Source organism: Telopea speciosissima, chromosome 7, assembly GCF_018873765.1.
Source record: "Telopea speciosissima isolate NSW1024214 ecotype Mountain lineage chromosome 7, Tspe_v1, whole genome shotgun sequence".
In the NCBI taxonomy this organism is placed as follows: Eukaryota; Viridiplantae; Streptophyta; class Magnoliopsida; order Proteales; family Proteaceae; genus Telopea; species Telopea speciosissima.
Genome location: NC_057922.1, coordinates 17,400,973 through 17,426,010, shown reverse-complemented (window position 1 = coordinate 17,426,010; position 25,038 = coordinate 17,400,973). Strand labels below are relative to the sequence as shown.

Sequence of the window (25,038 nt, the reverse complement as noted above, 5' to 3'; positions counted from 1 at the left end):
TGGCAGTTATGTAAATATCTCTGATTTTATAAGAGGAGTGTCTCTCCCATAGTAAGAAAGGCAAATGGGCCACAATTTAGTGTCCATGGTTTTAAAAGAGGAGCCTTTTAAAACCTTTGTCGGCATGGGCCTGTTTCAGCCCATTCATGGGCCTATTCTACCAGCCCACATCGTGGGCTTACCTAGATGTTATTTTATTTAAGCTAAAGACCCTTACCTATTGTAGAGGGTTTCCTTTCAAGTGTCCTTTTTGTTTTAAGTTTCCTATCGACTATGTAAGTTTGGAGAGACTGGTCACTTACTTAGCTAGGACTAGGAGGTCGTTTATTTTAATTCAACTGATTGATTGTAGGCTATTTGCCATCCAATGAATTGATGAAAAAAGTTTATGGCTGTTGCCTCTTTTGCTGCTGTGAGATTCAGTGAGGAGTGAGAAACTCGGTGATTAGAGAGATTAGGCATGTTGGTGGAAAATCAAAGGTCATATCCCCCCTTCCTATGCTCTGTTTTCACCTCAAGTACTGATTTCATCTACTGTTATTCAAGCTTGCTGGAAGTTATTTAATACTGTGATTTGGGAACGAAGTCATCTACTGTTATTGTTGTTTAAGTGCTGTTAATATTGGGGTTAAATTCACAGCAGAATACCAGTAAGAAGAACCTGGTGGCACCCCTGTTTTAGGGTATTTTCAGCCAGAACCAAGATTCCTTGTAGAGAGGATTCTGTCCATCAGATTCCTCCCATATTTGAGGATATTAAAGGACCATCCAATAGGGTCCTTTGACCAGGCTTTGGAGGTGATTTGATCCATTGTTCGAAAACTTTGGTTTCGGTCTCGTGTAGATCATCCTGGGATAGACCAATGTTAGTAGTAGGGGCTGTAGTAACAGTCTCAGTGTGATGGGCCTTGTTTTTTGGCTTTGTCTTTGTCTTGGCAGCCTTTTTTGCTTTGAAGTCAGCTGGTTTTCCATGAAGTTTCCAACACTTCTCTTTGGTGTGGTAGGGTTTGTGACAGTGCTCACAAACAACAGCCCCTGTAGTTGAATCACCAAGAGGAGCAGTGCCAACAGGTGCAAGAGTAGCCGGAGCAGCCGCCTTGAGGGCTGATTGGTCAATAATAGGTGGGTGCAGCATGGCAGCCCTAAGATTTTCCTCAGAGGGCACCAAGGCATAGGATTGTTCAAGTGTGGGAAAATGCTTATGGCCCAATACTTGAACCCGAATCTGGTCAAACTCCACATTTAAACCAGCCAAAAAATCATACACCCTGATCTTGTCCACATGCTTCTTATATGAGGCAATATCAGCAACTGTAGTAGGGTGGAAATCAGAGAAGTGGTCCAATTGTTGCCACAGATTGCGTAGAGTAGCATAGTATTTGGAGACCGAAAAATCTCCCTGAGTAGTGTGGAGGACCTTCTGCCTGAGTTCATATGCTTGGGCATCATTGCCAAGATGCCCTAAGTTTCCTTGCAAGCAGCCCAAATCTGAGAGGCTGTATCAAGGAGAAGAAAATTATATTGCAAATCTGAAGTCATAGAACCAATCAGGTAGGACATGAGAACACTATTGTTGGCAAGCCATCTTTCTTGAGCATGACCAGTCTCAGTTGGCATAACAGTGGTGCCATTAATGTGACCAGTAAGGCCACGGCCAGCAATGGCAAAGGAAGCAGACCTAGACCAAAGCAAATAATTAGAACCATCCAATTTGATTGGATTAGTAGGAAAGGCATGAAATTCTGATTTGCCTTGGCCATCACCAACAGAAGTTGGAGTAGAATTGGCTGAGTCACCCATGATCACAGAGAAGTTGGAGTGATGAAAAACCCAAGAATCCCTTCAAGATAGGGGCTGTAATTGGATGGAGAATCCTCTTTTAATATAGGGAGAGATGTCTCAAAAAACCAGCAGCATCTGACAGAGAAAACCTTGAGATCGACTTTTTCGGGGTTTTGAAACAAACCCTGATTTGGCTGAAATCGATGGAGGGCTGATTGCTGACAAAGAAACACCAGATAGGGCTGAAACTGGGATCGAGTATGCTTCTAATAGGACTGAAGTACTCCTCCAAAAACCAGCCCCAATGGAAACCTGAAACTCCTAGATCGATATTGGTCAGGGTTTTGGAGAAAACCCTGATTTGATGGAAAGAAATCGATCTAGGTCTTCAATCTTGTTGGAGATAGGAACTGAACCAAAGAGATAAATACTGCCGCAGTTCTTGAGTCTTCAATGATGTAGATTGGTCCCTTGCCAAGGTGTAGAAGCAATCCAAAAAAAGGCTGAAGAAGCAAATATCGCAGGCAGCAGGAGCTCTTCCCTATCGATCAAAAAACCGTAGCATAGGATGAGGTAAAAAAGGGGCAGCAACTGGGTCTGTCGATTACCTCATCAGTGCTGCCCTAGGGGGAGAATGATGGAGAGAGAAGAGCAAAACATAAGAGGGGGGTGGGAAGAAGAGATCGAGATTGAAAGGGAGGAGGGAGGCAGAATTGAGAATGGAATAAAATTCCCTAATTCAAACCTGCTCTGATACCATGTGGAGAGATTTAGAATTAGGAATGATTGCTTGGATGATTAATGATCACCCCAAGCTTCTAATTTATAATATTGAGAATAGAGAATAGAATTACAAGTAAACAATGTGGGACTAAACCCACATAATAGAACTAAGAATGAAACAGTAAAAAAGTCCAGAATACCGCCACGGTATTCTGGCCCATATAATCCCATTTAATCCAACAGATGGGGATGGGGATGCTTCCACTTACTTGTAATGACAGAAAATTATTGGCAACAGCTTGTTGATGGAGGAACTTGAATAAAATTGAATCTTTGATTGAAACTAGATAGTAGAACTTGAAGAGAACCACCCTAGCTTCACACCGCAGGGTGTAGATTGGATCAAACACCAATCCCACCAACGAACCACCTGGGCTTCACACCGCAAGGTGTCGATTGGATCAAACACCAATCCCACCAGCCTTGATCAAACACAAGACAATCTTCAAGGGAGAGAACACAATTGCAGAGCAGCTTGAGCAGAGTTTTCTAAAACAGTGAAGTAAAGAGGAGCCCCACGGTTAGCTTTATTTATATTGGCCAAAGGCCTAAATTCATATGCAACCTAGGAATAGTGTGGTTAAATACAAAACACTTCCTCTCTAAAATTCGTGGAGAGGTGTGGACCCTAAAATATAACTTAAGTTAACAAGATTCTGTTCTAAAAGAATATTTTAAAATCACTTAAATTGGACCAGTGGTTCAACCGGTTTAATTAAAACTGTAAAACATGAAAATAAACTAAGTATAGAGCTAATCCCGAATGCAACCTATGTGTCCCTACTTTAGGTCCATAAAAGTGACCTATTACCGTGAAAACCCATGGGATCAAAGGCCCAACATTTTTATAACCCAACCCTAGACGTATTCCTAATAAAAGAAGCCCTGTTTGGTGATAGATTTGCATCACATGTGCTCAGGAAGAGAAGTGTATCAATCAAGTAAATATGTGGACATAATTAGATATGCATGAGGATGTGGTGACTTGTGTAAGAACCGTGAGGGGTCAAACTGTCAAAGTAGTGAATTCCCAATTATAGTTGGATTACACCAAGGATCAACTTTAAGCCCTTATTTGTTTGCGTTTATCATGGATGAGCTAACTAGAGATGTCCAAGATGTGGTTCCTTGGTGCATGCTTTTTGCTGATGACATTGTTTTGCCGAATGAGATGAAGGCTGGAATTAACGCCAAACTGAAGTTATGGAGATCAACCTTGGAATCAAAAGGTTTTAAAATAAGGAGAATGAAGATGGAGTATATGGTGTGTAACTTTAGTAACTCTGGGTCGGATAATGAGGGTGTGAAAGTTGATGAAATAGAGATCCTACAAAGTGACCATTTTAGTTATCTAGGATCAATCATCAGTAAGGAAGGTGATATAGAAGATGATGTCTCACAAAGAATTAAAGTAGGATGGATGAAGTAGAGAGGTGCATTTGGAGTGTTATGTGATCGACTGGTTATGATGTATGGCGTGGAGTCCTGGGTAGTTAAGAAGCGTCATATAGATAAGCTAAAGTGTAAGGGAAATTAGGATGTTGAGACTTGAGATTGATGAGTGGCAAAATCAGGAAGGATAAAATAAGGAATGATCATATTACAGCTGATTTGGGAGTAGCCCCAATTCAAGATAAGCTTCGAGAAAGTTGACTGAGGTGGCATGGCCATGTTGAACGGAGGCCTTCGGATGCTCCAGTTCGGAGGAGTGACTTGATTTAGATTGAAGGTAATAAAGAGCTAGGGGCAGGCCTAAAATGACCCTAGGAGAAGTGGTGAGGAAAGACATGCATAGTTTAGGCCTTGTTTCGAATATAACGGCGAATAGAGCTGATTGGAGGGCTAGGATCGGTGTAGCCGATCCCAGTTAGTTGTTTATGACCGAGTTGTAGTTGCTGTTGTCGTGTTCCTTTTCCTTTTATTTTTATTATTTTGTCTTTGCTAGGATCCATGTAGCCGACCCCATTGAGTTGGGATAAGGGTGAGTTGTTGTTGTTGTTGTTGTAGTCTCTCTAACTTAATTTCTGAAATTCAAAACTGTTATCTTTCCTTTTAAGGAAATTGAGAGGATTTGTTATAATTTCTTAGAGCTTAAAATCTCTCTTTGGAAACAGGAGAGAGGTTTTCTTCTGCTATCAGCTGCATTGTTGTCATCTGCTATTTTGCGCTCTGAAAAAGGACATGTCATGGACATATTTGTGGACATCGCATCATCAATTGAAGCTATACTTCTTTCGCTTCTTTTCTGTCGCTCAGGTTTTGTATATGTTGTTTCTATCATTTTGCAAACTTCCTGAAATGTGTTGCTCTTCTTAATGCATATGCTACAATTTATTTTCTCTCAGGCTTAATTTTCCTACTCCTTCAGCCTGAAGTTACTGCAACTGTAATTCTGACACTTGAGGGTGTGGAAGATATGAATAAAGAGGACTGTATCCCTCTTCGATATGCATCGGTTTTGATATCCAAGGGTTTCTATTGTCGCCCACAAGAAGTTGGAATGATTACTGAGATGCACCTAAGGGTGGTAAGTTCAAATGTTTTGTTCCTCAAAGATTGCCCTTGCTTTTTCTTTGGCCCCTTTTGCTGGTTATTGGATGCCTTATTTTGCTTTTGTGCAGGTAAATGCTATAGATCGTCTTGTGACGTCAACTCTTCACTCTGAAGAATTTCTACGGGTTCTCTGGGAACTATGTACTCTTTCGAGGTAGGATTGCAATGTTGGCTTGTTTGTTCATTTATTTTGTTTGATCTTTATTTGCATTGATCACTTTGACATTTGCTATTGAAATAATTTACAGGTCTGATTGTGGACGTCAGGCTTTGTTGTCTCTGGGGCATTTTCCAGAGGTATTCTGGTCTCTCATCAGAAGCATCTTCAAATTATTAGATAAGACATGCTTTGGTTGGCAAGAAGATAAAATTCAGATCATGGAATGCCTTCTGCCTAGGGCGTTAGTAACTTACATTTATGTTGGGGTTACAGAACCAACAGATGGATGGGTTCCATCTAAAAGGTTGCGGCCCAAAAAACCAGTTAGACTGGTGGACTTCTAATCTGTCAATAATTTTTGAATCTTTTTAAAGATTTAATGAACTCCTATTTCTTAACCATTCAAATAAATGGGAAAGACTTGGATGGTCTGAGTTATTCTTCAACCTAATCTTTGGTCCATCTAATCTGTTAGTGGGCCCATGTGGTGGTAGGTCCAATTCTCATGGGATCTGGAAAGTTATGCGCAATCCATACCCCAGATATTGCTGCACATTATTAGCTGTTTGTTTTCGAATTATTATGCATCACTTTGTTCTACTTCAATTGTTTCTTGTCGCCGCATTTTACTGATTCTGTATATGTAGGCAATTTCAGTGTTATTGGAAGCATTGCATTCTGTCAAGGAATTGGAGCCAGTGACTTTGACTAGTGGTACTATATGATTATTCTGGATGTTGCCGACACAAATTAACCTTGTGTTCCTTATTCACATATATTTAAACTTTGCACTGATTCAGTTGAACTTCTTGATATTCAGGTGCTTCCCCACTTAATCTTGCGATCTTTCACTCAATTGCGGAGCTCTTTGAAGTCATTGTTACTGACTCTACTGCATCTTCTTTGGGTTCTTGGATCGAGCATGCTGTGGAGCTTCATAAAGCTTTGCATTCATCTTCCCCTGGGTCCAATAGAAAAGATGCTCCTACGAGGTTGTTGGAATGGATAGATGCTGGTGCTGTTTATCAGAAAAGTGGTGCTGTTGGGCTTCTACGCTATGCTGCTGTTTTAGCCTCTGGGGGAGATGCTCACCTAACTTCAACCAGTGTTCTGGTATCAGATTCTATGGATGTTGAAAATGTTGTTGGAGATTCTGCCAGTGGTTTTGATGTTCAAGTTGTAGAGAATCTACTGGGGAAACTTGTTGCTGACAGGCATTTTGAAGGAGTTACTCTTCGTGACTCTTCTGTAGCACAGCTGACGACAACATTTCGGATTTTGGCGTTCATTGCAGAAAATTCGGTATGAAGTCTCACTTCATTTTGCAAATTACAACTGCATGGTCAGTGTACCTTAGCCTGCCTAAATGCTGTTTTACTGGTGAAGGTTGTTGCTGCTGCTCTTTACGAAGAAGGTGCTGTGACACTTATATATGTCATTTTGGTCAACTGTAAATCCATGCTCGAGAGATCTGCCAATACCTATGGTAAGTTAGTTATGACTGACCTTTCTTTTGAAGACTGGGTTATGGGAATCTATATCTTTACTTGCTTGATAGCCAATAGGTGCTGATGTCAATGCAAAAGTTTTCATTGATATATTTATATTGGTATCTATTGTGGATCCAAACTTGCTTTTTGTTGAAATCTTACACTTGTCAGAAACTTCTGGTCCATGATGTAATTTTTTTTTTTGGTGAGTAAAAAAAATATATTACCAAAGGAAAGAGAGAGGGGTGGTGGAGAAAAAAGGAAATAGAGGGGGGGGGGGGAGGAAGATACAAACCCCAAACCAAACTAAGAAGGGTTTTGGGGCCGTAAAAGAGCACTATCTAAACCCCAGGAAACAACAATATGCCTATTCCTTGGGGAGTCCAAAAAAGGTTTTTAGGGAGAAAACTCAGCTTCGAGGAGACATCCAAAGAGATGGCTTTCCAAATCAAGTCGAAAGACCTAGAGTTGGAGGTCCATCTTTTGAGGTTCCTCTTCATCCAAATGTGGTAAAGAGCAGCGCCAAACACTAGCTTGCCAACAGTGTCGCAGATGGAGCAGCCAGGGTAAGTCATGACCAGCCAGAGCCACTCTCTAGCAAAGGGGAGGGGTCTCCTGCTGCGAGGCCAAATAAATGATAGGACTTTTTTCCAGATGGTAGAGGAGAAAGGGCAAGCAAAGAAGAGGTGATCTATGTCTTTGGAACCATTCCAGCAAAAGATACAAGAAGGGGGTGTAAGAGTGCAGACCTGCAATTGTGATCAGTAGAGAAGAAGAGGGGAGAAGATGGAGAAGGAGAAGAGAAGAGAGATCGATAGAGAGAGCAGGAAAACTCCCTCACAATTCTGAATAAATTGAATCGTGAGGAGAGACATATCACTTATAATGACTTAAATCACTTAACAAGAGTAAATCCCCAAAACACCCTTAGTACAGAAAATAAACTAGAAATATAAACCCAGGAGGTTGCTCCATATATACCTCCTCTTGGAGATCACCATACACGAAGGCGTTCTGCACATCCATCTGAAATAGAGGCCAATCAAGATTGACAGCCAAGGAAAGTATGATACAAACAAAATTCAAACGAGCAATGGGAGAGAAGGTCTCAAAATAGTCGACCCCATAGGTCTGTGTATACCCTTTTGCAACCAAACGGGCCTTGAGCCGTTCCACAGTGCCATCTGGATTGTACTTAACTGTATACACCCAACGACACTTAACAAGATCCTTACCAGGTGGTAGATCCACTAATGACCAAGTCTTACGAGAGATCAAGGCATTCATCTCCACATCCATAGCATGTTTCCACCCCGGGTGAGACAAGGTAAAGGTATAAGAAGTGGGAACAAAGGTAGAGTGTAATGTAGTAGCAAAAGCACGATAAGAAGTTGGGAGATGAGAAACAGAGACATAATTTGCCAAGGGGTAAAGGGAACTATTTTGAGTGCAAGTATGGGTACCTTTGCGCAAAGCAATAGGACGGTCATCAGCATCTAAAGGAGGATCCGCAGGCAAGGACTCAGCTGGTGGCGGTAGAGGGGCAGCAACAACATTTTGAGGCGGCACAGGCGGCGGCTGCTTTTGGGCCCGGCGGTGATAAACCCGCAGAGGATTGGCAACCAACGGAAGAGGGGGAACAGTAGGAACAACCGGACCAACACCAGTATCAACAGAGAGATCATTATCACTGGGAGAACCAGGAAAATAAGGAGTATTTTCGAAGAAAGTCACATCAGCGGAGACAAAGTGTTGGTGAGAAACAGGATCAAAACATCGATACCCCTTCTGGGTACGAGAATAACCAAGAAACAGACACTTGACAGCCTGAGGAGACAATTTATCAAGGCCAGGGCGAAGAATATGAACAAAACATTGGCAACCAAAAACACGAGGAGGAAGAGAGAAAGCAGCCCGCTCCGGAAAAACAACATTAAAAGGAATTTTATCATGAAGAACCGAGGAAGGCATGCGATTAATCAAGAAACAAGCAGTCAACACTGCATCAGCCCAATAGAGTTTAGGAACATTCATATGAAACATTAATGATCTAGTAATGTCTAACAAATGGCGGTTTTTGCGCTCCGCCACACCATTTTGTTGTGGTGTATTAGAGCAACTAGTTTGATGAAGAATGCCATTGTCAGAACAAAAGGAAAAGATCTCATGTTGAACCAATTCTAGAGCATTATCAGTACGTAAAATTTTCAAATGAACACCAAATTGAATGCGAATTTCATTATAAAATTGTTTGAAAACAGAAACAAACTTAGATCTATCCTTCAAGAGGTACAACCATGTCATCCGAGAATGATCATCAATAAAACTGACAAAATAATGAAAACCCAATCGACTCTTGACCCTACATGGCCCCCAAATATCAGAATGAACTAACTGAAATAAAGAAGTACTCCTAGACTCTGGACTCAAAGGAAAAACAGTACGATGATGCTTGCCAAGCTCACAAGCTTCACACTCAATGCGGGAGACAGATTTGCAGCTAGGAACCAGATGTCGCAGCTTGGATAAGGAAGGATGTCCTAGCCGATAGTGCCAATGTAATGGAGAAACATCAGAAGAAGTAGCAACAGTCGCTGTTGGAGAAGTTGCCAAATCAAAATAATAGAGACCACCCTTCTCATGCCCGCCACCAATCGTCGTCCTCGTTGCGAGATCCTGGAAGACACAATGAGATGGATGAAAGGTTATAGAGCAATTTAAAGATTTAGTTAATTGACTAACAGACAAAAGATTAAGAGGCAGCCTAGGTACATGAAGAACATTAGTCAAGGAAAGATTAGAGGATAAGGGGATAGCCCCATGACCAGTAATAGGAATAAAAGATCCATCGGCAATGGAAATCCGAGATGAAGTAGTAGACTGAGTAAAAGAAGAAAATAAATTAGGCTTACCAGTCATTTGAGAAGAAGCACCGGAGTCAATGACCCACGGAGAGGATGAAGAGGCGAAACATGCAGTAGTACCTGAGTGGCCGAGAGTAGCTGTAGGAGTAGAAGATGATGATGCCTCCAGTTGTTGAACTCGTTGTAATAGTTGAGAAACCAGGTCACTAGAAGTACTACCACCATCAGTAAGAGACCCATGATTAGTGTTAGAAGGATGCACAGAATCAGCCGCTCCATCAGAGACTGCGGCATTGGCAAATTGCTCACGAGCCCATTGTGGTTTGCCATGTTTCAGCCAGCATTTTTCAACAGTGTGGTTAGGACGACCACAATGAGAACACCATCGAGAACCACCATCACTAGAAGAGGAACCAGCAGAGTTCAATCCAGCCCCTCGACCACCAGAAACAGCCCCACGACCACGACCAGTTCCTGAACCACGACCACCTCGAGAAGAGGTACCACCACCACGACTACGCCCTCCAGTAGAAGTAAAAAGGGCAGAATTATCCTTAGAGACAGGAGCTGTATCAGATTTGACCGTGGAAGGAGAAACAACCCTTTGTATGCGACAATAAGCTTCATTCATAGACGGGATCTTCTCACCAGTCAATAATTGGCTTTTGACTGACTGAAGATCAGAGTCTAACCCAGAGAGGAACTCAGCAACAAGAAATTCAGAACGTTGAGCCTTAATCACAGCAGCATCAGTAGATATAGGCTGGTACACATTGAGTTCCTCCCACATGCCCTTCAAAGAGCTGTAGTATTCGCCAAGAGATTTTCCCTCTTGCTTGAAAGAGAAAAACTTTTCATACAAATCATAAATCCGTGAAAGATTAGTGTCTTGAGAGTAGCTCTCCTTGAGTTCTTCCCAAACACCCTTGGTAGTTTTATGAAACATCACGTTTGAGGCTATGGAGGGCTCCATGCTATTCCAAAGCCAGCAGAGGAGGGTTGCATTCTCAGCCTTCCAATCTTCGTATTTAGCATCAGTAGAGGCTGGGGGAGTCATAGTAAGGTAAGACATCTTCCGGCGAGCAGTAACATATACCTCAAAGGCTTGAGACCAAAGAAGATAGTTCGAAGCACCATTCAACTTGATGGTAGTAATCTGAACATTAAAGTGATCTGTAGGAGGCTCAGAATCAGCCATGAAAACCAAGTAGATGATACCTTAAAGCTTGGACAGAAACAGCCAACAAATAGGGCAGGCCAAAACAAATCGATTTCAGCCAAAAAAAAAAAACCCAAAATAGGGCAGAAAAAAACAGAGGACCCGATAATCTTGAGAGCAGCAGCAAAAAAAAAGGAAACCAATTGATGGCCAAATAATCACCAACAGCTGAGAATAAAACCCCAAACCAGCAGCCAATGTAGAGGAAAGAAAAAAAAAAAATCCAGGAGAAGCAAAATCGATTTCCACAGGGGTTTTTTTTTTTTTTTTTTTTTTTTTGGAAAATCGATTTCAGGTTGGGGCAGAAAACACTTCAATCATCCACCTTGCAGACAGCCAAACAGTAGCACAGCAGGGAACCCTAGTCCTTCATTATAATATGACTAGGGTTCAGGCAATAGAAGGCAGCATATGGTTGCTGTGGACCACGATAAGAGAGAGCACAGAAAAGTCTTCAAAACTGCAGGAGGGGAGCAGATCGTGGATCAGAATTGCTGCTCTGATACCATGTAAGAGTGCAGACCTGCAATTGTGATCAGTAGAGAAGAAGAGAGGAGAAGAAGAGGGGAGAAGATGGAGAAGGAGAAGAGAAGAGAAAGATGGAGAAGACAGATCGATAGAGAGAGCAGGAAAACTCCCTCACGATTCTGAATAAATTGAATCGTGAGGAGAGACATATCACTTATATTGACTTAAATCACTTAACAAGAGTAAATCCCCAAAACACCCTTAGTACAGAAAATAAACTAGAAATATAAATAAGATAGAAATCACACCAAACACCCCCAAACTACTAATTCTAATCGACATCCTTAACAGGGGGAACATGGATTCTTCGGTGGATGAGGAAATTTTGGGTGGGGAGGCAAAGGTTATGGGTTCTCCAGGATGTGAAGCTATGGCGAGGGATGTGACCTTTAAACTAGACTAGGTTGTGCCAAAGGACAGTAGGGGCTTGAGTCCTAACAAAGTTCCAGGCGAATCTAAAGCTAAAAAGGCCATTGGGGTAGGGGAGCTAGATAACCTTGTTCGCGAGACTGTGAGAGAAGGGGGAGAGGGGGAAGGGAGTTCCAGATCTGGGAGAGGATGGGGGGGGGGGGAGAGATGGGTGGGGGGAATCAGGAACCGTGGGAGAAAATGGCGGAGAGGGGGGCAGACTTGGGAATACCAGTGGAATAAATTGCTCGAGGCCCAAAAAAATTATAAAGAACCCCATTAGGGTGCCTGGGGTCAAGCCAAAGGGAGATGGAGGGTCCATCAGCAATTGTAGAGGAGGTGGCTTTGAGCGCCAGGGGACAGAGGAGGAGGATCTTGCGCCAGATCTTGGAGGAATCCGAAGGGATGGGAACGGTCCAAATGGAGTCATTTTTGAGGAGATGGGAGTAAACCCAATGAACCCAAATGGAGTCATGTTTGGCGGAAATTTTCCAAATCAGCTTCAGAATACCCGCAATGTTAGAGTCCATGATGTACTTTATTCTATCTAACATCCATAACTATAGCATCGATGTCTTTGACGGTTGTTTACTTGATTTATCCCTTGTGAAGCAGTTGTCAAGTTAATCTTCACACATCTCTGCTAGAGGCACCTCATACATGGGATGCCCTGAAGAAATTATGGCCTCACGATCATAGTTGTCACGTCGTCATGGCGATCCAAGTCGGTGGTGGTTGCCCGCCATGGTGATCATGGTGACCATGTGTTATTTTTTATTTTCCCAATTTTTAATGTCATTTAGTATGTTATAATATATACCCTATAAAATAAAAAATCAAAATGAAAGTGTACTACTATGGTTTAATTCATGAAAGTGTAATATCCATTAGTGTATATGAAATCATGGTCTTGACTGTGAGAGTGGCCTTGGCCTGTGAATATTACCTATAAAAAAAAAAAAAGGAGACGAGGAGTCACCGGAAGTGAAGAAGACGACTCTCTCTCTCTCTCTCTCTCTCTCTCTCTCTCTCTCTCTCTCTCTCTCTGCGTGTGTGTGCGTGAGTGAGTGAGAGTGGTGGTGGTGAGTGGTGTGACAACAGTCGAGTGTGATACACTCATACACTCATACAAGAAAAAAAAAAACAATCGCTGGGACTGAGAATAGTCGCCGGAGGACTGGGAGGAGAAGAAGAAGAAGAAGAACCTAATAAAAAAAAATAAACAGAAAGGCACTTTACTTACCTGCTTGAAGAGGTTACCGGAGCTGGGAGTACTTACCGGAGCCGAGGAAGGAGGCCGAGAGTCGCTGAAGAGGGGTTCGAAGAACTGCGTCGCCGTCGCCGTCGAGTGTCGGGCCGAAGAAGACTCTGTTTTTTATTTCTATTTTTCCCAACTTAGGGAGTTAGGGTATATTGTATTAGTGTTTAATGCTTTTTTATGTTAATGTGTACTGCAGCCTGCAGGTGTAACTTGAAGTTACACCTCCAATACACATTAAAGAAAAAACATTAACTCTAAAATGGTTAAAAAAAACTTAATTGTTAAAAACTTAAGTTTTATAATCTGAAACAAGAATATCGCCCGACATGGCCATATGGCGTCCATGGCGGCGCCATGGAGGCCATATCGGTCGACATTCTTGACTCACCCATATCGTTGGTCGATATGCACCCATCTCCACCGATATGACGCCATGATGTTCCTGGTTCTGTTGACCACTGTAAGCAAATGAATAGAGGAGGCCTTAAGGGAGATGGGCTATTTCTTTGACTAATGTTTATACCATTGACAATTAAAATCTCCATATGAATGGCTGTCTTAATTTTGTGAGTAAAAGTCCTATTGATTTTTATCTGAAAGAGCATCTGTACAGGATGCTGTACAAACCGAAGCAGTTGTCAGAGTAGGTGTTTCTATTAAAACCCGCCCTCTCAATTCTCCTTACCCATTCTGAAACTCATACCATGGCTGGCTGTCCTTGTTTTGGTATTCTCTTTGTTGAGATATAGCTTTTCAAGTTTATAACTCTGAAATGTCATAACTTTTGGGTTCTAATTAAACACTTAACTACGTTCGATGTGGGTACTGACTACTGAGTTTTGTTTTGTGGAACAGATTACCTTGTGGATGAAGGTGCAGAATGCAATTCTACATCAGATTTACTTTTGGAACGCAGTCGTGAGCAAAGCCTAGTCGATCTTCTGATTCCTTCTCTTGTTTTACTGATTACACTTCTGCAAAAACTGCAGGTACATGTCACTGGATTTTCAGTTTTCTCTCTCTCTCTCTGTCTCTCTTTCTCTCTTGATAGGTTTGTAACTTTGTATGTAATCTACATTGTCCTTTTCCTTTTTCCTTGGGGCTTTTTTTGTTTGTTTCAATGTAAAGTGCCTGGAAGTAAAATAAAGTAGGGAAAATCTTGTTGTAAACAAAGTTGGTGAAAAAGAAGTTGCAACCTTAGTTTTTTGCCTTAATAGTATAACACACTTATTCTTTCAATGAGGGTAAAATCCTGTCATTTCACATGTGTTCTCCAAATGCATGCAAGACAATGGTAGCTCTTGAGAATAACATAATGGTAATTGGTAAGTCACTTTCAAATTATTTTAAAACCCTTTTTTACCATTGACTTAAGGAACTTTTGGGAATATGACAAGGGGCAACCAAAAGAAAGTTACAACTTCTCAGTTCGCTACTTTGGTCAAAACAAGATGCACCCAATAATGTAAGGCATATATGTTACTTCCCAAGTTCCCTCATGTTATTTTACAGATTTTGGACATAAAATACTGGGCCCTACTGTATAACTTTATGTTCCTGCTACTTCCGATGCACCTGATTCTATATTAAATATTTTATGTTCTTTATTTTACTTCCACCAATTTTAGGTTGAGAGAAATAAAGCCTTATTTTCTTTTATTTATTTGGTGAGCTCATTAGAATTTCTTGTTATAAACAAAGAGAAATGTGTAGTATTTATTCAATGTCATGTGGCTGCCTTTCTCCTGCATGGGAATGGAGATGCTCAAGCACCTAAGGGAAATAAAATCATCGAATTGCATTATTCTGTTCTTGTGTTTTTATTCAAGCATTTATTTATTTATTTTTTAAACCCGAACCTTATCTGGGACCCGGGTCAGCCCCTGGAATTCTATTGATTATCAAAATTGAATAAAGAATACATGGGGGGGACATGCCGCTTAACCCCAACCCAAAGGAGCAAACACTCTCAACTCAACCGAGCCCCTAAAATGGGACAAAGATAAGATAAAGACCAAACCTATTTCCTTAAGACTGGTAACCCAGCCCGGTCTTCTCGGAGGATGCAACGCACCTCCCCAGGCAAAAGGCTAGTAGCGTGGAACCTAGAGGATGAACTAGAATCACAAGCGAGATTCACCATCCAATTTACTACCCTGTTACTTTCCCTGTACGCAAATGAAACCAGAGCTCGAGTAGAGTATATTAAGGCCATGACTTCTTGAAAACAAAACCACCCCCTCCACAGAGCACACCTTTTTTGGCCGATCATCCTAACCGTGGAAGCCGAGTCCGAGTCTATCATAACATCAGTAAGACACCCTCCCCTCTTCCAATAGATTGCTGAGACCCCTGCTAAGAACTTCCTCCGCTAAGATGAACAGAGCAAGAGACAACGGATCCCCTTGTCTCACACCTTGAGTGGATTTAAAGAAACCCGAAGCACGGCCACCCAGTACAACAGAGAACCAACAATTCTCAATAGTCTTCTTGATTAGCTCAACTCAAAGGTCGGCAAAGCCGAATTTCGATAGGACCGCATATAGGAACTGCCACTCCAACCTGTCATAGGCCTTGGCCATGTCCAGCTTTAAGATCACATTTCCACCCCAGACCTTTCTGTTCAAGTCATGAGCTACCTCTTGGGCAATGGAGATATTGTCGTGGATGCACCGGCCCTGAACAAAAGCACCCTGCTCTTGTGCCACCAACGAGGGGAGCACCACAGCCAACCTAGAAACAAAGATCTTGGCAATAATCTTGTAAGAAAAATTACAGAGGCTAATGGGCCGAAAATCTCTCATTACCTCAGGGTTGTCCTTTTTAGGAACGAGAACTAGGTTGGTGGAGGTGAAGCTCCTGGGAAGATTGCCACCCTCAAAGAAGTCCTTTACCGCTGCCCAGACCTCCTCACCAACAACCTCCCAGCAGGCCATGAAGAAATACCCCGAAAACCCATCAGGGCCCGGAGCACTATCACACGACACGGCGAATACAGCCGCCCTAACCTCTTCCACAGAAGGGGAAGCCAACAAGCATTATTTGAATATATTTTCTGAAATTTTCTTATGGACTAATGACTATTGACTCTTTTTGGAGGTCAAAACTTGTCAATTTGGTGCCATTTCAAATCTATCCGGTTACTCTCTCTGGTCTCTAAAAGACTGATTGTCTTTCTTTCTTTTTTTTTTTTGGGGGGGGGGGGGAGGGGTGTGTGGAGATGATTGGGAACTGAAAGTTTCACAAATATTGGCATAAATGTCAGCGCTTTAAAAATTATGCAGCATTCTCTACAAAAGATACACAGAGTACAGAATGAAGAAGCAAAAAGGCATCCCTGGAAATGTCCAAATTCAAGGTAGCATGTTCCACTACTTTTATGGCTCCCTGTTGGCTAACTGATGCAGATCGGTTAGATGGATCTGCAGGTGGTGGGCTTACTTAATGATGGGTGGAAGAAGATTCGGATCTGATGGTTAAGATCTTTAAATTTGATCTCAGATCTAACAGTCAGATTTATGAAGAATAATACGCGATTTTAATATCTGAAATTCAGATTCAAATTAAGAAATATTCAACCAGGATTTGAGAGGTTGATGGGGTAACTTGTGGGGAAGTGGTGAAGAAAGCCATGCATAACTTAGGCCTTGTATCAAGTACGACCTCGAATAGTGCTGATTGGAGGGTAAGGATCCATGTAGCCGACCCCATTTAGTTGGGATAAGCCTGAGTTGTTGTTGTTGTTTGTTGTTGATGGGTGTGAAGAGATAGAGTAGGGATGTAAATCCTAAGGTTTAGTATCAGAATGTAGCATTCAATGGAAGGTACTAGGAGAGAGAAATCTGTTGAGCTTGTCCAAAGAAGTAAGAGAAGAAATAGGAGGAAAAGAAGTAGAGAGAGGATAACAAGAGTGTTGTTTGGGTTTAAGGGTATTTCGGGTATACTTGTAAGTGTGCGGTGTACTAAAGGTATACTTGAAATTTGCTCTTTTTCCCTTCTATTATAAATAGAACATGGCTGTGCTCTCTTGAGACACAATTCATTATTCCCCCAATAATTTCCTTCATGGTATCAGAGCGGGAACCAATCTTGGGATCCCCGCCCTAAAACCTTAACCTAATAACTTATGATGCTGCCGCCGTGACTTGACAACCACCATCCACTGCCTTTCTCCATTTATCGCCTCTCTAGTTTCTCCTTCCCTCGATCTTCTTTCTCTCTCTCTCTTGTCTTTCTCGATTTCACCGTCTCTCTCTGTGTTTCGATTTCGCCATCTCCTTCTCTCCTTCTCAATCTCACCGCCACTTCCTCTCTCTTTTTTGATTTCTCGATTTCATCCATGGGCCGTTCTTACTGCTGCTTACCTAATCAACTGCATGCCTTCTTGCGTGTTGGGTTCCTGGTCACCCTTGGATGTTCTCCAGCACCGATCCTCCTTTACTCTCCCTCCGCGATTTTTTGGTTGTGTGTATTTTGCACACAATCATCGCCTTGCGAGCAAACTTGACCCTGGGGGCTCCGGTGCATTTTTCGTTGGCTATTCTGCCACTTAGAAGGGTTATAAGTGCTACCATCCACCTTCTCATCGTCTGTTTGTCAGTATTGTCACTATGGATGTCGTGTTTCATGCGTCTGCTGCTTATTATTCTTCCTCGACACCTCTTCAGGGGGAGCTTTCTAGTGACAATGTGCGGCTGATTGTTTCTCTGGACAGCCCATAATTATCTCTTCCTGAGCTTGATGTACACCCTTCTGGCAGGGGAGCAACTGAATACTGACAATGTACCAAGTGTTAAACCATTGCAAGTGTACAATCACTCTCGCTCTCAGTCTCGCAAAGATTCAGCAGATATTACCACTACTAGTGCTCCACCTAGCCAATCGCATCCCTCAGATCCAGGGCCATCATTACCTCATCAGAACTTGGTAATCTTCGTCCTAGTGATGTTGACTCTTTGGATTCCAGACAGCCATTGACCTTGGATCAGCCCCAGTGGAATACCCAAATAATTGAAAAGTATCTTGCCTCAAATACATTGCAACTTCATAGCACCTTCCACAATAATCTTCATTCCCCAAACCACACTTTTCTGTGAGATTGACTCTTGAACCTGACAGCTTCAAAATGTCTCAAAATTAGCCCCCTATTTTTCTATTTAAACCACTTTATGGTCTAAGAATTAATGTCGTCATCTGCTTATTGCAGATGAGAAATCTGGCGGCCATTTGCTTTCACTTCCACTCCTTGTATGAGACCAACATTCTCTCCTATGGATATCATCCTACTCAAAACCTCGGCCAACAGGAATGCTAATGGAGATAAGGGATCTTCTTGTCTATGTTAGAGTTTATGTTATAAAGGGTACTTTTGTAACTGGCTTGTTATAACTTATAAGTCATGTTAAGTTGTATTTTCTATCTTTTATTTTTGTTTCCTTTTACCTCCTCAGGGTGTCATATGTAATTTCAAGAATTTTGTTAATGAAGAAAATAGATGAGTGGAGAAGTCTCTCCCTCACAATCAATTCTCTCCCAACTCTGTTCTCTTCTATTCTTCCTCGTTCCCTTGCTGTGAATCTTGTTCTATTGCTTGATTCTATCCATTCATAGATTCTAACTGTCTAATCTCCCTTGTACATAAATTCGATGCCAGGAGCAACATTCATCAAGAAAGAAAAGGATGAAATTGAGATGCAAGCCTCCACCATCCTCTATTTAACACCAAAACACATTAGTTCCACCGTTTTTGACAAGAGTAACGTGATGTGCATGATCATATGTTTTCGGAAGGTCTAATTTGCCAATTAAAGCTGCCCTTTCATCCTATATGATAGAATCCAAACTTTCACAAGTGATCGGCACACTATCTAAAATGTGTCTCCCCTTGATAAAAACACTTTTATGTGGTCCTATGATATCCAGCTGCCATCTCTAGTCTATTGGTCAATACTTATACTACCAACTTGTAAAAGCTTGGAAGTAAATTGATTGGCCTGAAATCTCCCCAGCAGTATTCCCTTCGGGGGATAAGAGAAAGTTCTTGTTTGACCCCATATCCCATCTATTCCAAGTATAAATTGGTGAATACAAACACAGATTGTTCGTTAATCTCTATCCTGGCACACTTGTAAAATATGAAGTTAAAACATCAGGACCAGTAGCTTTTTGACTCTTTGAAGCCTTTGCACCTCTTCCCAAATCTCTTCTTGAAACTCTCTCTAACCATCTTACTTGTCTCCCATCTGGGGTTGCGAACCAATATTAGCTACTGATGGTCACCCCATCAGCCTTATACATGCTCTGATAAAATTTATACAAGGCTTCTTCCATCTGTGCCTCATCCTTTATCGATCTTCCATCTGCCCTTAGTCTGTCAATGTAGTTGTTTCTTTTCCTTAAGTTGGCCAGTAGATGAACAAATATTTAGTGTTTTCGCCCAACTGAATATTTGAGAACATTTTCTATTAGACTGAAATTTTCTTCTGTGGTGTAGGATGCTAAGGAGCAGCATCGGAATACAAAGCTACTCAATGCACTTTTGCGATTGCATCGAGAAGTAAGGTAACTTAAAATCTGCAGGTTTCTCTTAAAGCAGTTTTGTGTTTATTATGTAATTGCTTTGATTGTTGTGTTTGCAGTCCCAAGTTAGCTGCTTGTGCTGCTGATTTATCATGTCCATATCCTGGTTCCGCCCTTGGTTTGGGAGCTGTCTGTCATCTTATCGTGTCAGCACTTGCCTGCTGGCCGATATATGGTTGGACTCCTGGCCTATTTCATTGCCTCCTTGATAGTGTTCAAGCCACTTCCTCTCTAGCTTTGGGTCCAAAGGAAGCCTGCAGCTTGCTATGCCTTCTGGTACTGAAGTTCTATTTTTTTTTCCCGCAATACCAACTCAAGCTTTACTGTTTCTATTCTTTAGCTTGGATTGTGATTGATGACTGATGAGTTTTTGTCTCCTGTTTCATTATTAAGTAGCATTTAACTTTTGGGATGAATCATTAAAGATATGCTTAAGCACATTTTATTGGTGTGGCTGAACTTAGTCAAACTTAATTATGTGACTCATTTTCTCCCCCCCCCCCCCTGGATGTATTGCTAGAGTGATCTATTTCCAGAAGAAGTTATCTGGCTTTGGAAGAATGGAATACCCTCATTGAGTGCTATTAGAACATTGGCTGTTGGGACATTATTAGGGCCTGAAAAGGAAAGACAAATTGACTGGTACTTACAGCCTGGGAACCTTGAAACGATACTTAGCCGGTTGATGCCACTGCTTGACAAGATTGGCCAGATTGTTCTACATTTTGCCTTTACTGTAAGTAGCTTTTTTCCAATGTGTTCTCTCTCCTTTGGTCACATGAATATGGGGATGTTAACTTTTTAATTCATTTCTTTGCATGCCTTTTTGTTTCCATTGATATATCCTCGTTTGCCAGACTTTGGTGGTCATACAAGACATGCTTCGAGTTTTTATAATCCGCATTGCTTGCCAAAGGGCTGACAGTGCGCTTGTTCTTCTGAGACCCCTCATTTCATGGATACAAGATCATATTTCTGAATCATCTCCTGCGTCAGACATGGACATTTTCAAGGTAATACTTGCTGTTGATGCTGCTGCTACTAAACTTTATTCAGTTCGGGTTACTTGATGTTACTTGTCTTTCTCTGGTCAGGTTTACAGATTGCTTGATTTTCTTGCTTGCTTATTGGAGCATCCACAAGCCAAGGTTGTTTATATAACTGTGCCTAGTTTTATATTGAAGCCAGCATCCATTATTTTCTTTTGCTTACCATCTCTTTATTCTTCTTCTTCTTCAGACATTGCTGTTGAAACAAGGTATTGTTAGGATACTGATAACGGCACTTGAGAGGAGCTTTGACACATTGGGTTCGGATAGAAAGCTGTTCTCAGAAGGTAGAATTCCCACTAAAAGTGGATCCACTCTGCATAGTTGGTGCCTTCCGGTGTTCAAATCCTTTGCACTGATTTTTGATTCTCGAGCATTTCGAAACCGCTTTGGAGCATATGACAAGTGTGTAAATGGTGAACACATTCCAATTCTATTTTCTTCTGCTGTTGATGGAGAAGTTCTTTAGTTGTGTTAGTCTGAAACATAATGGTGTGTGTCGCAGGAGCAGTCTACAGAGAATGAGCACTGAAGAGTGTTCCTTAATTTTGCTCCAAGTGCTTAAGTTCTGTCAGGTAAATTTTTGTTTGTCCATAAATTGCTCGACTGTTATCTCTAGTAAGCATCTTTACATTGGCTCTATCCTTGTGCTGTTCCCCCTTTTTGAAGCATTTTTTTTTTATATTATATGATATGTTACTTTAGTGTCCCCCCCTGCCATTCGTACCTTTAACCATAAGTTGCCTTCAAGCATCTCAACAAAGCTCTGAAATGGAAAAAATGGTGACTTGAACCCCCAACTAGATGTGCATCATAGGTTTATGAAATTGTGAAACAATAAAGGAACTCATTAGAATTGACAAAACTGAAGTCAAAGTTCCACAAGAGTGCCTTCCAATTGGGATGCTCATTAGTTTCTCTGCCTTCCACTTGGCCCTTCAATCGGGGCTAGTCCTAGATCTACTATTTGGTACCAATCATTGAAAGGATACATAGAATATTCAGTTTTTTGGTGTTTGGTTGACATTGATCCAGAGTGTTAATGTAGGCTAATGCCGGAACTAGAAAAATCCAGCAAAAGACTAGTTTTCTTTGAGAATAAAAACCAGAATTTCGGAGAGAACAGGATTAGAAACTAGTATGTGAAATTTGAAGAAAAACAAGCCAGAAACTAGAGAGATATTGAAGAAGAATGCAATCTGAAAATTGATCTAGAACAGGGGTACAACTGATTAGAATAAGTATTATTAGTTGAAGAAGATGATTAGTAGAAGAGAAGAGATAGCACCTGATATATAGTAGAATTCAGAACTGTGAGAAGATGAGAAGAAGAAAGCAGTAGGCCAGAAGAAGAGCCTTCACCCATGTTTGCAGAGCTCAACTCCTCAAAAATTATTGAAAAAACTTCAGTTCTATTATTCAAATAATGTCCAATTGATTGGGGGGGGGGGGTTGTATACATATTATAACCTCTTAAATTTCCTAAACTTAGTTATAAAAGGACTGTCAATCACTCACACACACTGACTTGACTTAATAGACTCACAACAGAACTCTTAAAAACTATTAAGTATCCTAATCTTAACTCAGACACTTAACTACTATTTTCGTGTACTAAATTCACCCCCACTTTATAAGCTTATAATTAAGGCTCAATAAACAAATAGCTCATAAACAAGTAATCCCAAGGCCCAAAGTCTGGCCTTCCTAAGCCCAATCAGGCTGTCTTGACTTCATCAAGTGTCTTCTTCAGGCAACATCAATCAAGTAGATTCAAAAAGATATTTGCTAGATGGAAACAAAAAAGTTCCATTAGGTGAAGTGATATGTGGTCTGTTGGCCAAAAAATTGGTGGTTTAAATGAAAGAAGGTCCATATTGTTGATTTAAAAAAGGGGGTCATGACAGCTTTTTGTTGGTTGCACAACATTCAAAGTTAAAAATGGAGATCAGATTAGGTTTTGGGACGACAAATGGTGTGAGGCAATAAAATTATGTTGGAGATCAGATGCCGAAGTAATGTAGGGCTGAATTTGAAAAACTCAAAACAGTGCCAATAAACAAGATCTTTTAATCAAAGCGAAGTTCAGATTAGGGAGATAATAGATAGCACAAGAATAGATGGTTGGAATAGGCTAAAACTCAAATGGAGTTTAGTAATAGGGGATTAGAACACTTGCTGAAAATCGGATGGCTGGATCAGAAAATATGGATCAGTTGTAGTTAGACCAGAACAAAGGCAAAACAGTAATTTAGGGGTCAAACCTGAAGTCAGAATTATGGTTCAATTTTGTCAACCGATTCTGTTTATGTATCAGAATTTAATAATACAACAGGTCATAAACAGTAGCTCGGTAAGTCAAAACAGTAACTAGAATGGGGGTAGGGGCAGAATAGGAAATCTAAAATATTTTCAGATCGACGGTCAGAATCCTGTCAAATTTGAATCAATTTCTTCTGTTCGACTGAAGAACATTAGGTCAAAAGATGTGTTCGCTACCGTTTCACCTAAAAGCTCGAACTATTAGGGAAGGGCAACATCAATGTATACATCAACACTCCCCCGCACATGCAGCCCAAGATCCCATGGCCCTTGTACGTGGAGTTCTCGCGGCATTTCCTTTGCGCGACACCGAGGGAGAAGAAATGTCGGGAAAACTCTTCTGATGCACTTCCCAGGAGTCGAACACTTGATCTCCCTGCTCTGATACCATGTTCGCTACTGTTTCACCTAAAAGCTCGAACTGTTAGGAAAGGGCATCATCAATGTATACATCAAAACGATGATATGATTCTAACGGTCGGATTGTTCTACACAGAATTCATGCAAAAAATACCTTGCATATGGATCTACCATAGAGTAGGAAGTGTAGGAAAATTCCGAACTTGAACTTACTTGTTAATGGCATAACAAGAGATAAAATAACCACCAAATTCAGTATTAGAACAATAGTTTAGGAATATGAGCAATAGAACAATCCACCCAGGCTTCATAGCACAAAATGTTCGATTGGATCAGACACCAATCTACCTTGATCACACACAAGGAGTTTCCTGATCAAACACAAGATGTCTTCAATGGAGAAGAAGAGTAGCAAAAACTTTTCATTAATCAAAATTCGTGTACAATGCTGGACCCCCTTAGAAGACTCAAAAATAGACTCCTACACTAAAAAGGAAAGGCCTTACCAAATCCTTAACTAATAAGGTAACCTAAACTGACTAGGAAACTGAAATAACAAAGAAATAAAGACACTTAACTTACTAATTTCGTATGCCTAGCCTCTACCCATATTATAGGCCCATTACAATGAAAACCAATTGGACTAAAGGCCCAACACATATATAACCCAACCCAAGGCTTATTTCCATTAAAATAATCCTATTTAGGTGATTTAACTGCATCACAAAGATGATACAAACTGTTTGTTACCAGAAATTGCAGTATTTTGAAATGTATACAGAACCGGCTTAGAGATACACTAAAAAGATTAAAGAACTGAGGGTTTTTGGTTTCCATGTATCAAATTAGATTGATAGAGGCTTAAATACATTAGAACCAACTGGTATATATCTTGCTTTATCATTTTGTAATGCTGGTCCTAACCCCCTTGGGGAACCAGCCTGTAAGATTGTAGAGAAATCCTGGTTTTGTGCACTTCTGATATGCTCTTTCCACAATAGCACATTCCCCACCCCTTTTGACCATTTATTGTCTCCCTATCATATCATGAAGAAAATCATTCTTCATTCTTTTCCAGGTTCTACCAGTTGGAAGGGAATTAGTTGCGTGTTTAACAGTCTTTAAAGAGTTAGCTTCTTGCTGTGAGGGTAGAAGTGCCTTTATTTCCACTTCTGCAGAGCTCCAAGCTTCTACTTTTGAGAATCTTGAACCAAAGAGAAGACGTGATGGCGATGCAAATGATGCTGCCTTTTATGAATGTGGTTGGATTAAGCATCCACCTTTATTGTATTGCTGCAGAAACTTATTGAGATCAATTGATGGCAGGGATGGTCTGATACCCTATGCTATTGAGGCTGCAAGGTCATTGTTTTCAGGTGGTCTATTTCTCTGCATGGAAGGTAAAAAGTGAGTTCTCTTCTTTATCAGTGGTTATTCTCTTCTGAATTTATTTGCTTGCTGACTGGTTTGAAAGAAAGACTGGTTCGAAAGAAAAACTGTTGTATAAGTTGATACTAATCGTGTGGAGGAATCAGATGTCATTCTTCGTGATTACTATTGAAATATGTAATCCAGAATACCGTGGGGGTATTCTGGTCCTTTTGGGGTAATTTTATTCTTATGTTATTAGGTTTAAGTCATTGCTCTTATAGAGACAGTTAGTTAGGGGTAATTATGTCT

At 41.0% G+C, this 25,038-nt stretch overlaps 1 protein-coding gene across 1 annotated transcript in view; it reads left to right on the top strand.

The window, feature by feature from the left end:
* LOC122667557 (protein virilizer homolog) overlaps positions 1-25,038 on the top strand; it is a 78,657-nt gene that overhangs the window by 42,382 nt on the left and 11,237 nt on the right. The window contains exons 8-23 of the mRNA XM_043863883.1: positions 4,680-4,821; positions 4,911-5,092; positions 5,187-5,272; positions 5,367-5,415; positions 5,926-5,992; positions 6,099-6,580; positions 6,665-6,764; positions 13,904-14,037; positions 19,542-19,609; positions 19,687-19,903; positions 20,148-20,363; positions 20,485-20,640; positions 20,722-20,775; positions 20,867-21,081; positions 21,182-21,251; positions 24,437-24,765. Coding sequence (XP_043719818.1) covers positions 4,680-4,821; positions 4,911-5,092; positions 5,187-5,272; positions 5,367-5,415; positions 5,926-5,992; positions 6,099-6,580; positions 6,665-6,764; positions 13,904-14,037; positions 19,542-19,609; positions 19,687-19,903; positions 20,148-20,363; positions 20,485-20,640; positions 20,722-20,775; positions 20,867-21,081; positions 21,182-21,251; positions 24,437-24,765 — 2,567 coding nt within the window. The remainder of the gene's footprint in view (positions 1-4,679; positions 4,822-4,910; positions 5,093-5,186; positions 5,273-5,366; positions 5,416-5,925; positions 5,993-6,098; positions 6,581-6,664; positions 6,765-13,903; positions 14,038-19,541; positions 19,610-19,686; positions 19,904-20,147; positions 20,364-20,484; positions 20,641-20,721; positions 20,776-20,866; positions 21,082-21,181; positions 21,252-24,436; positions 24,766-25,038) is intronic.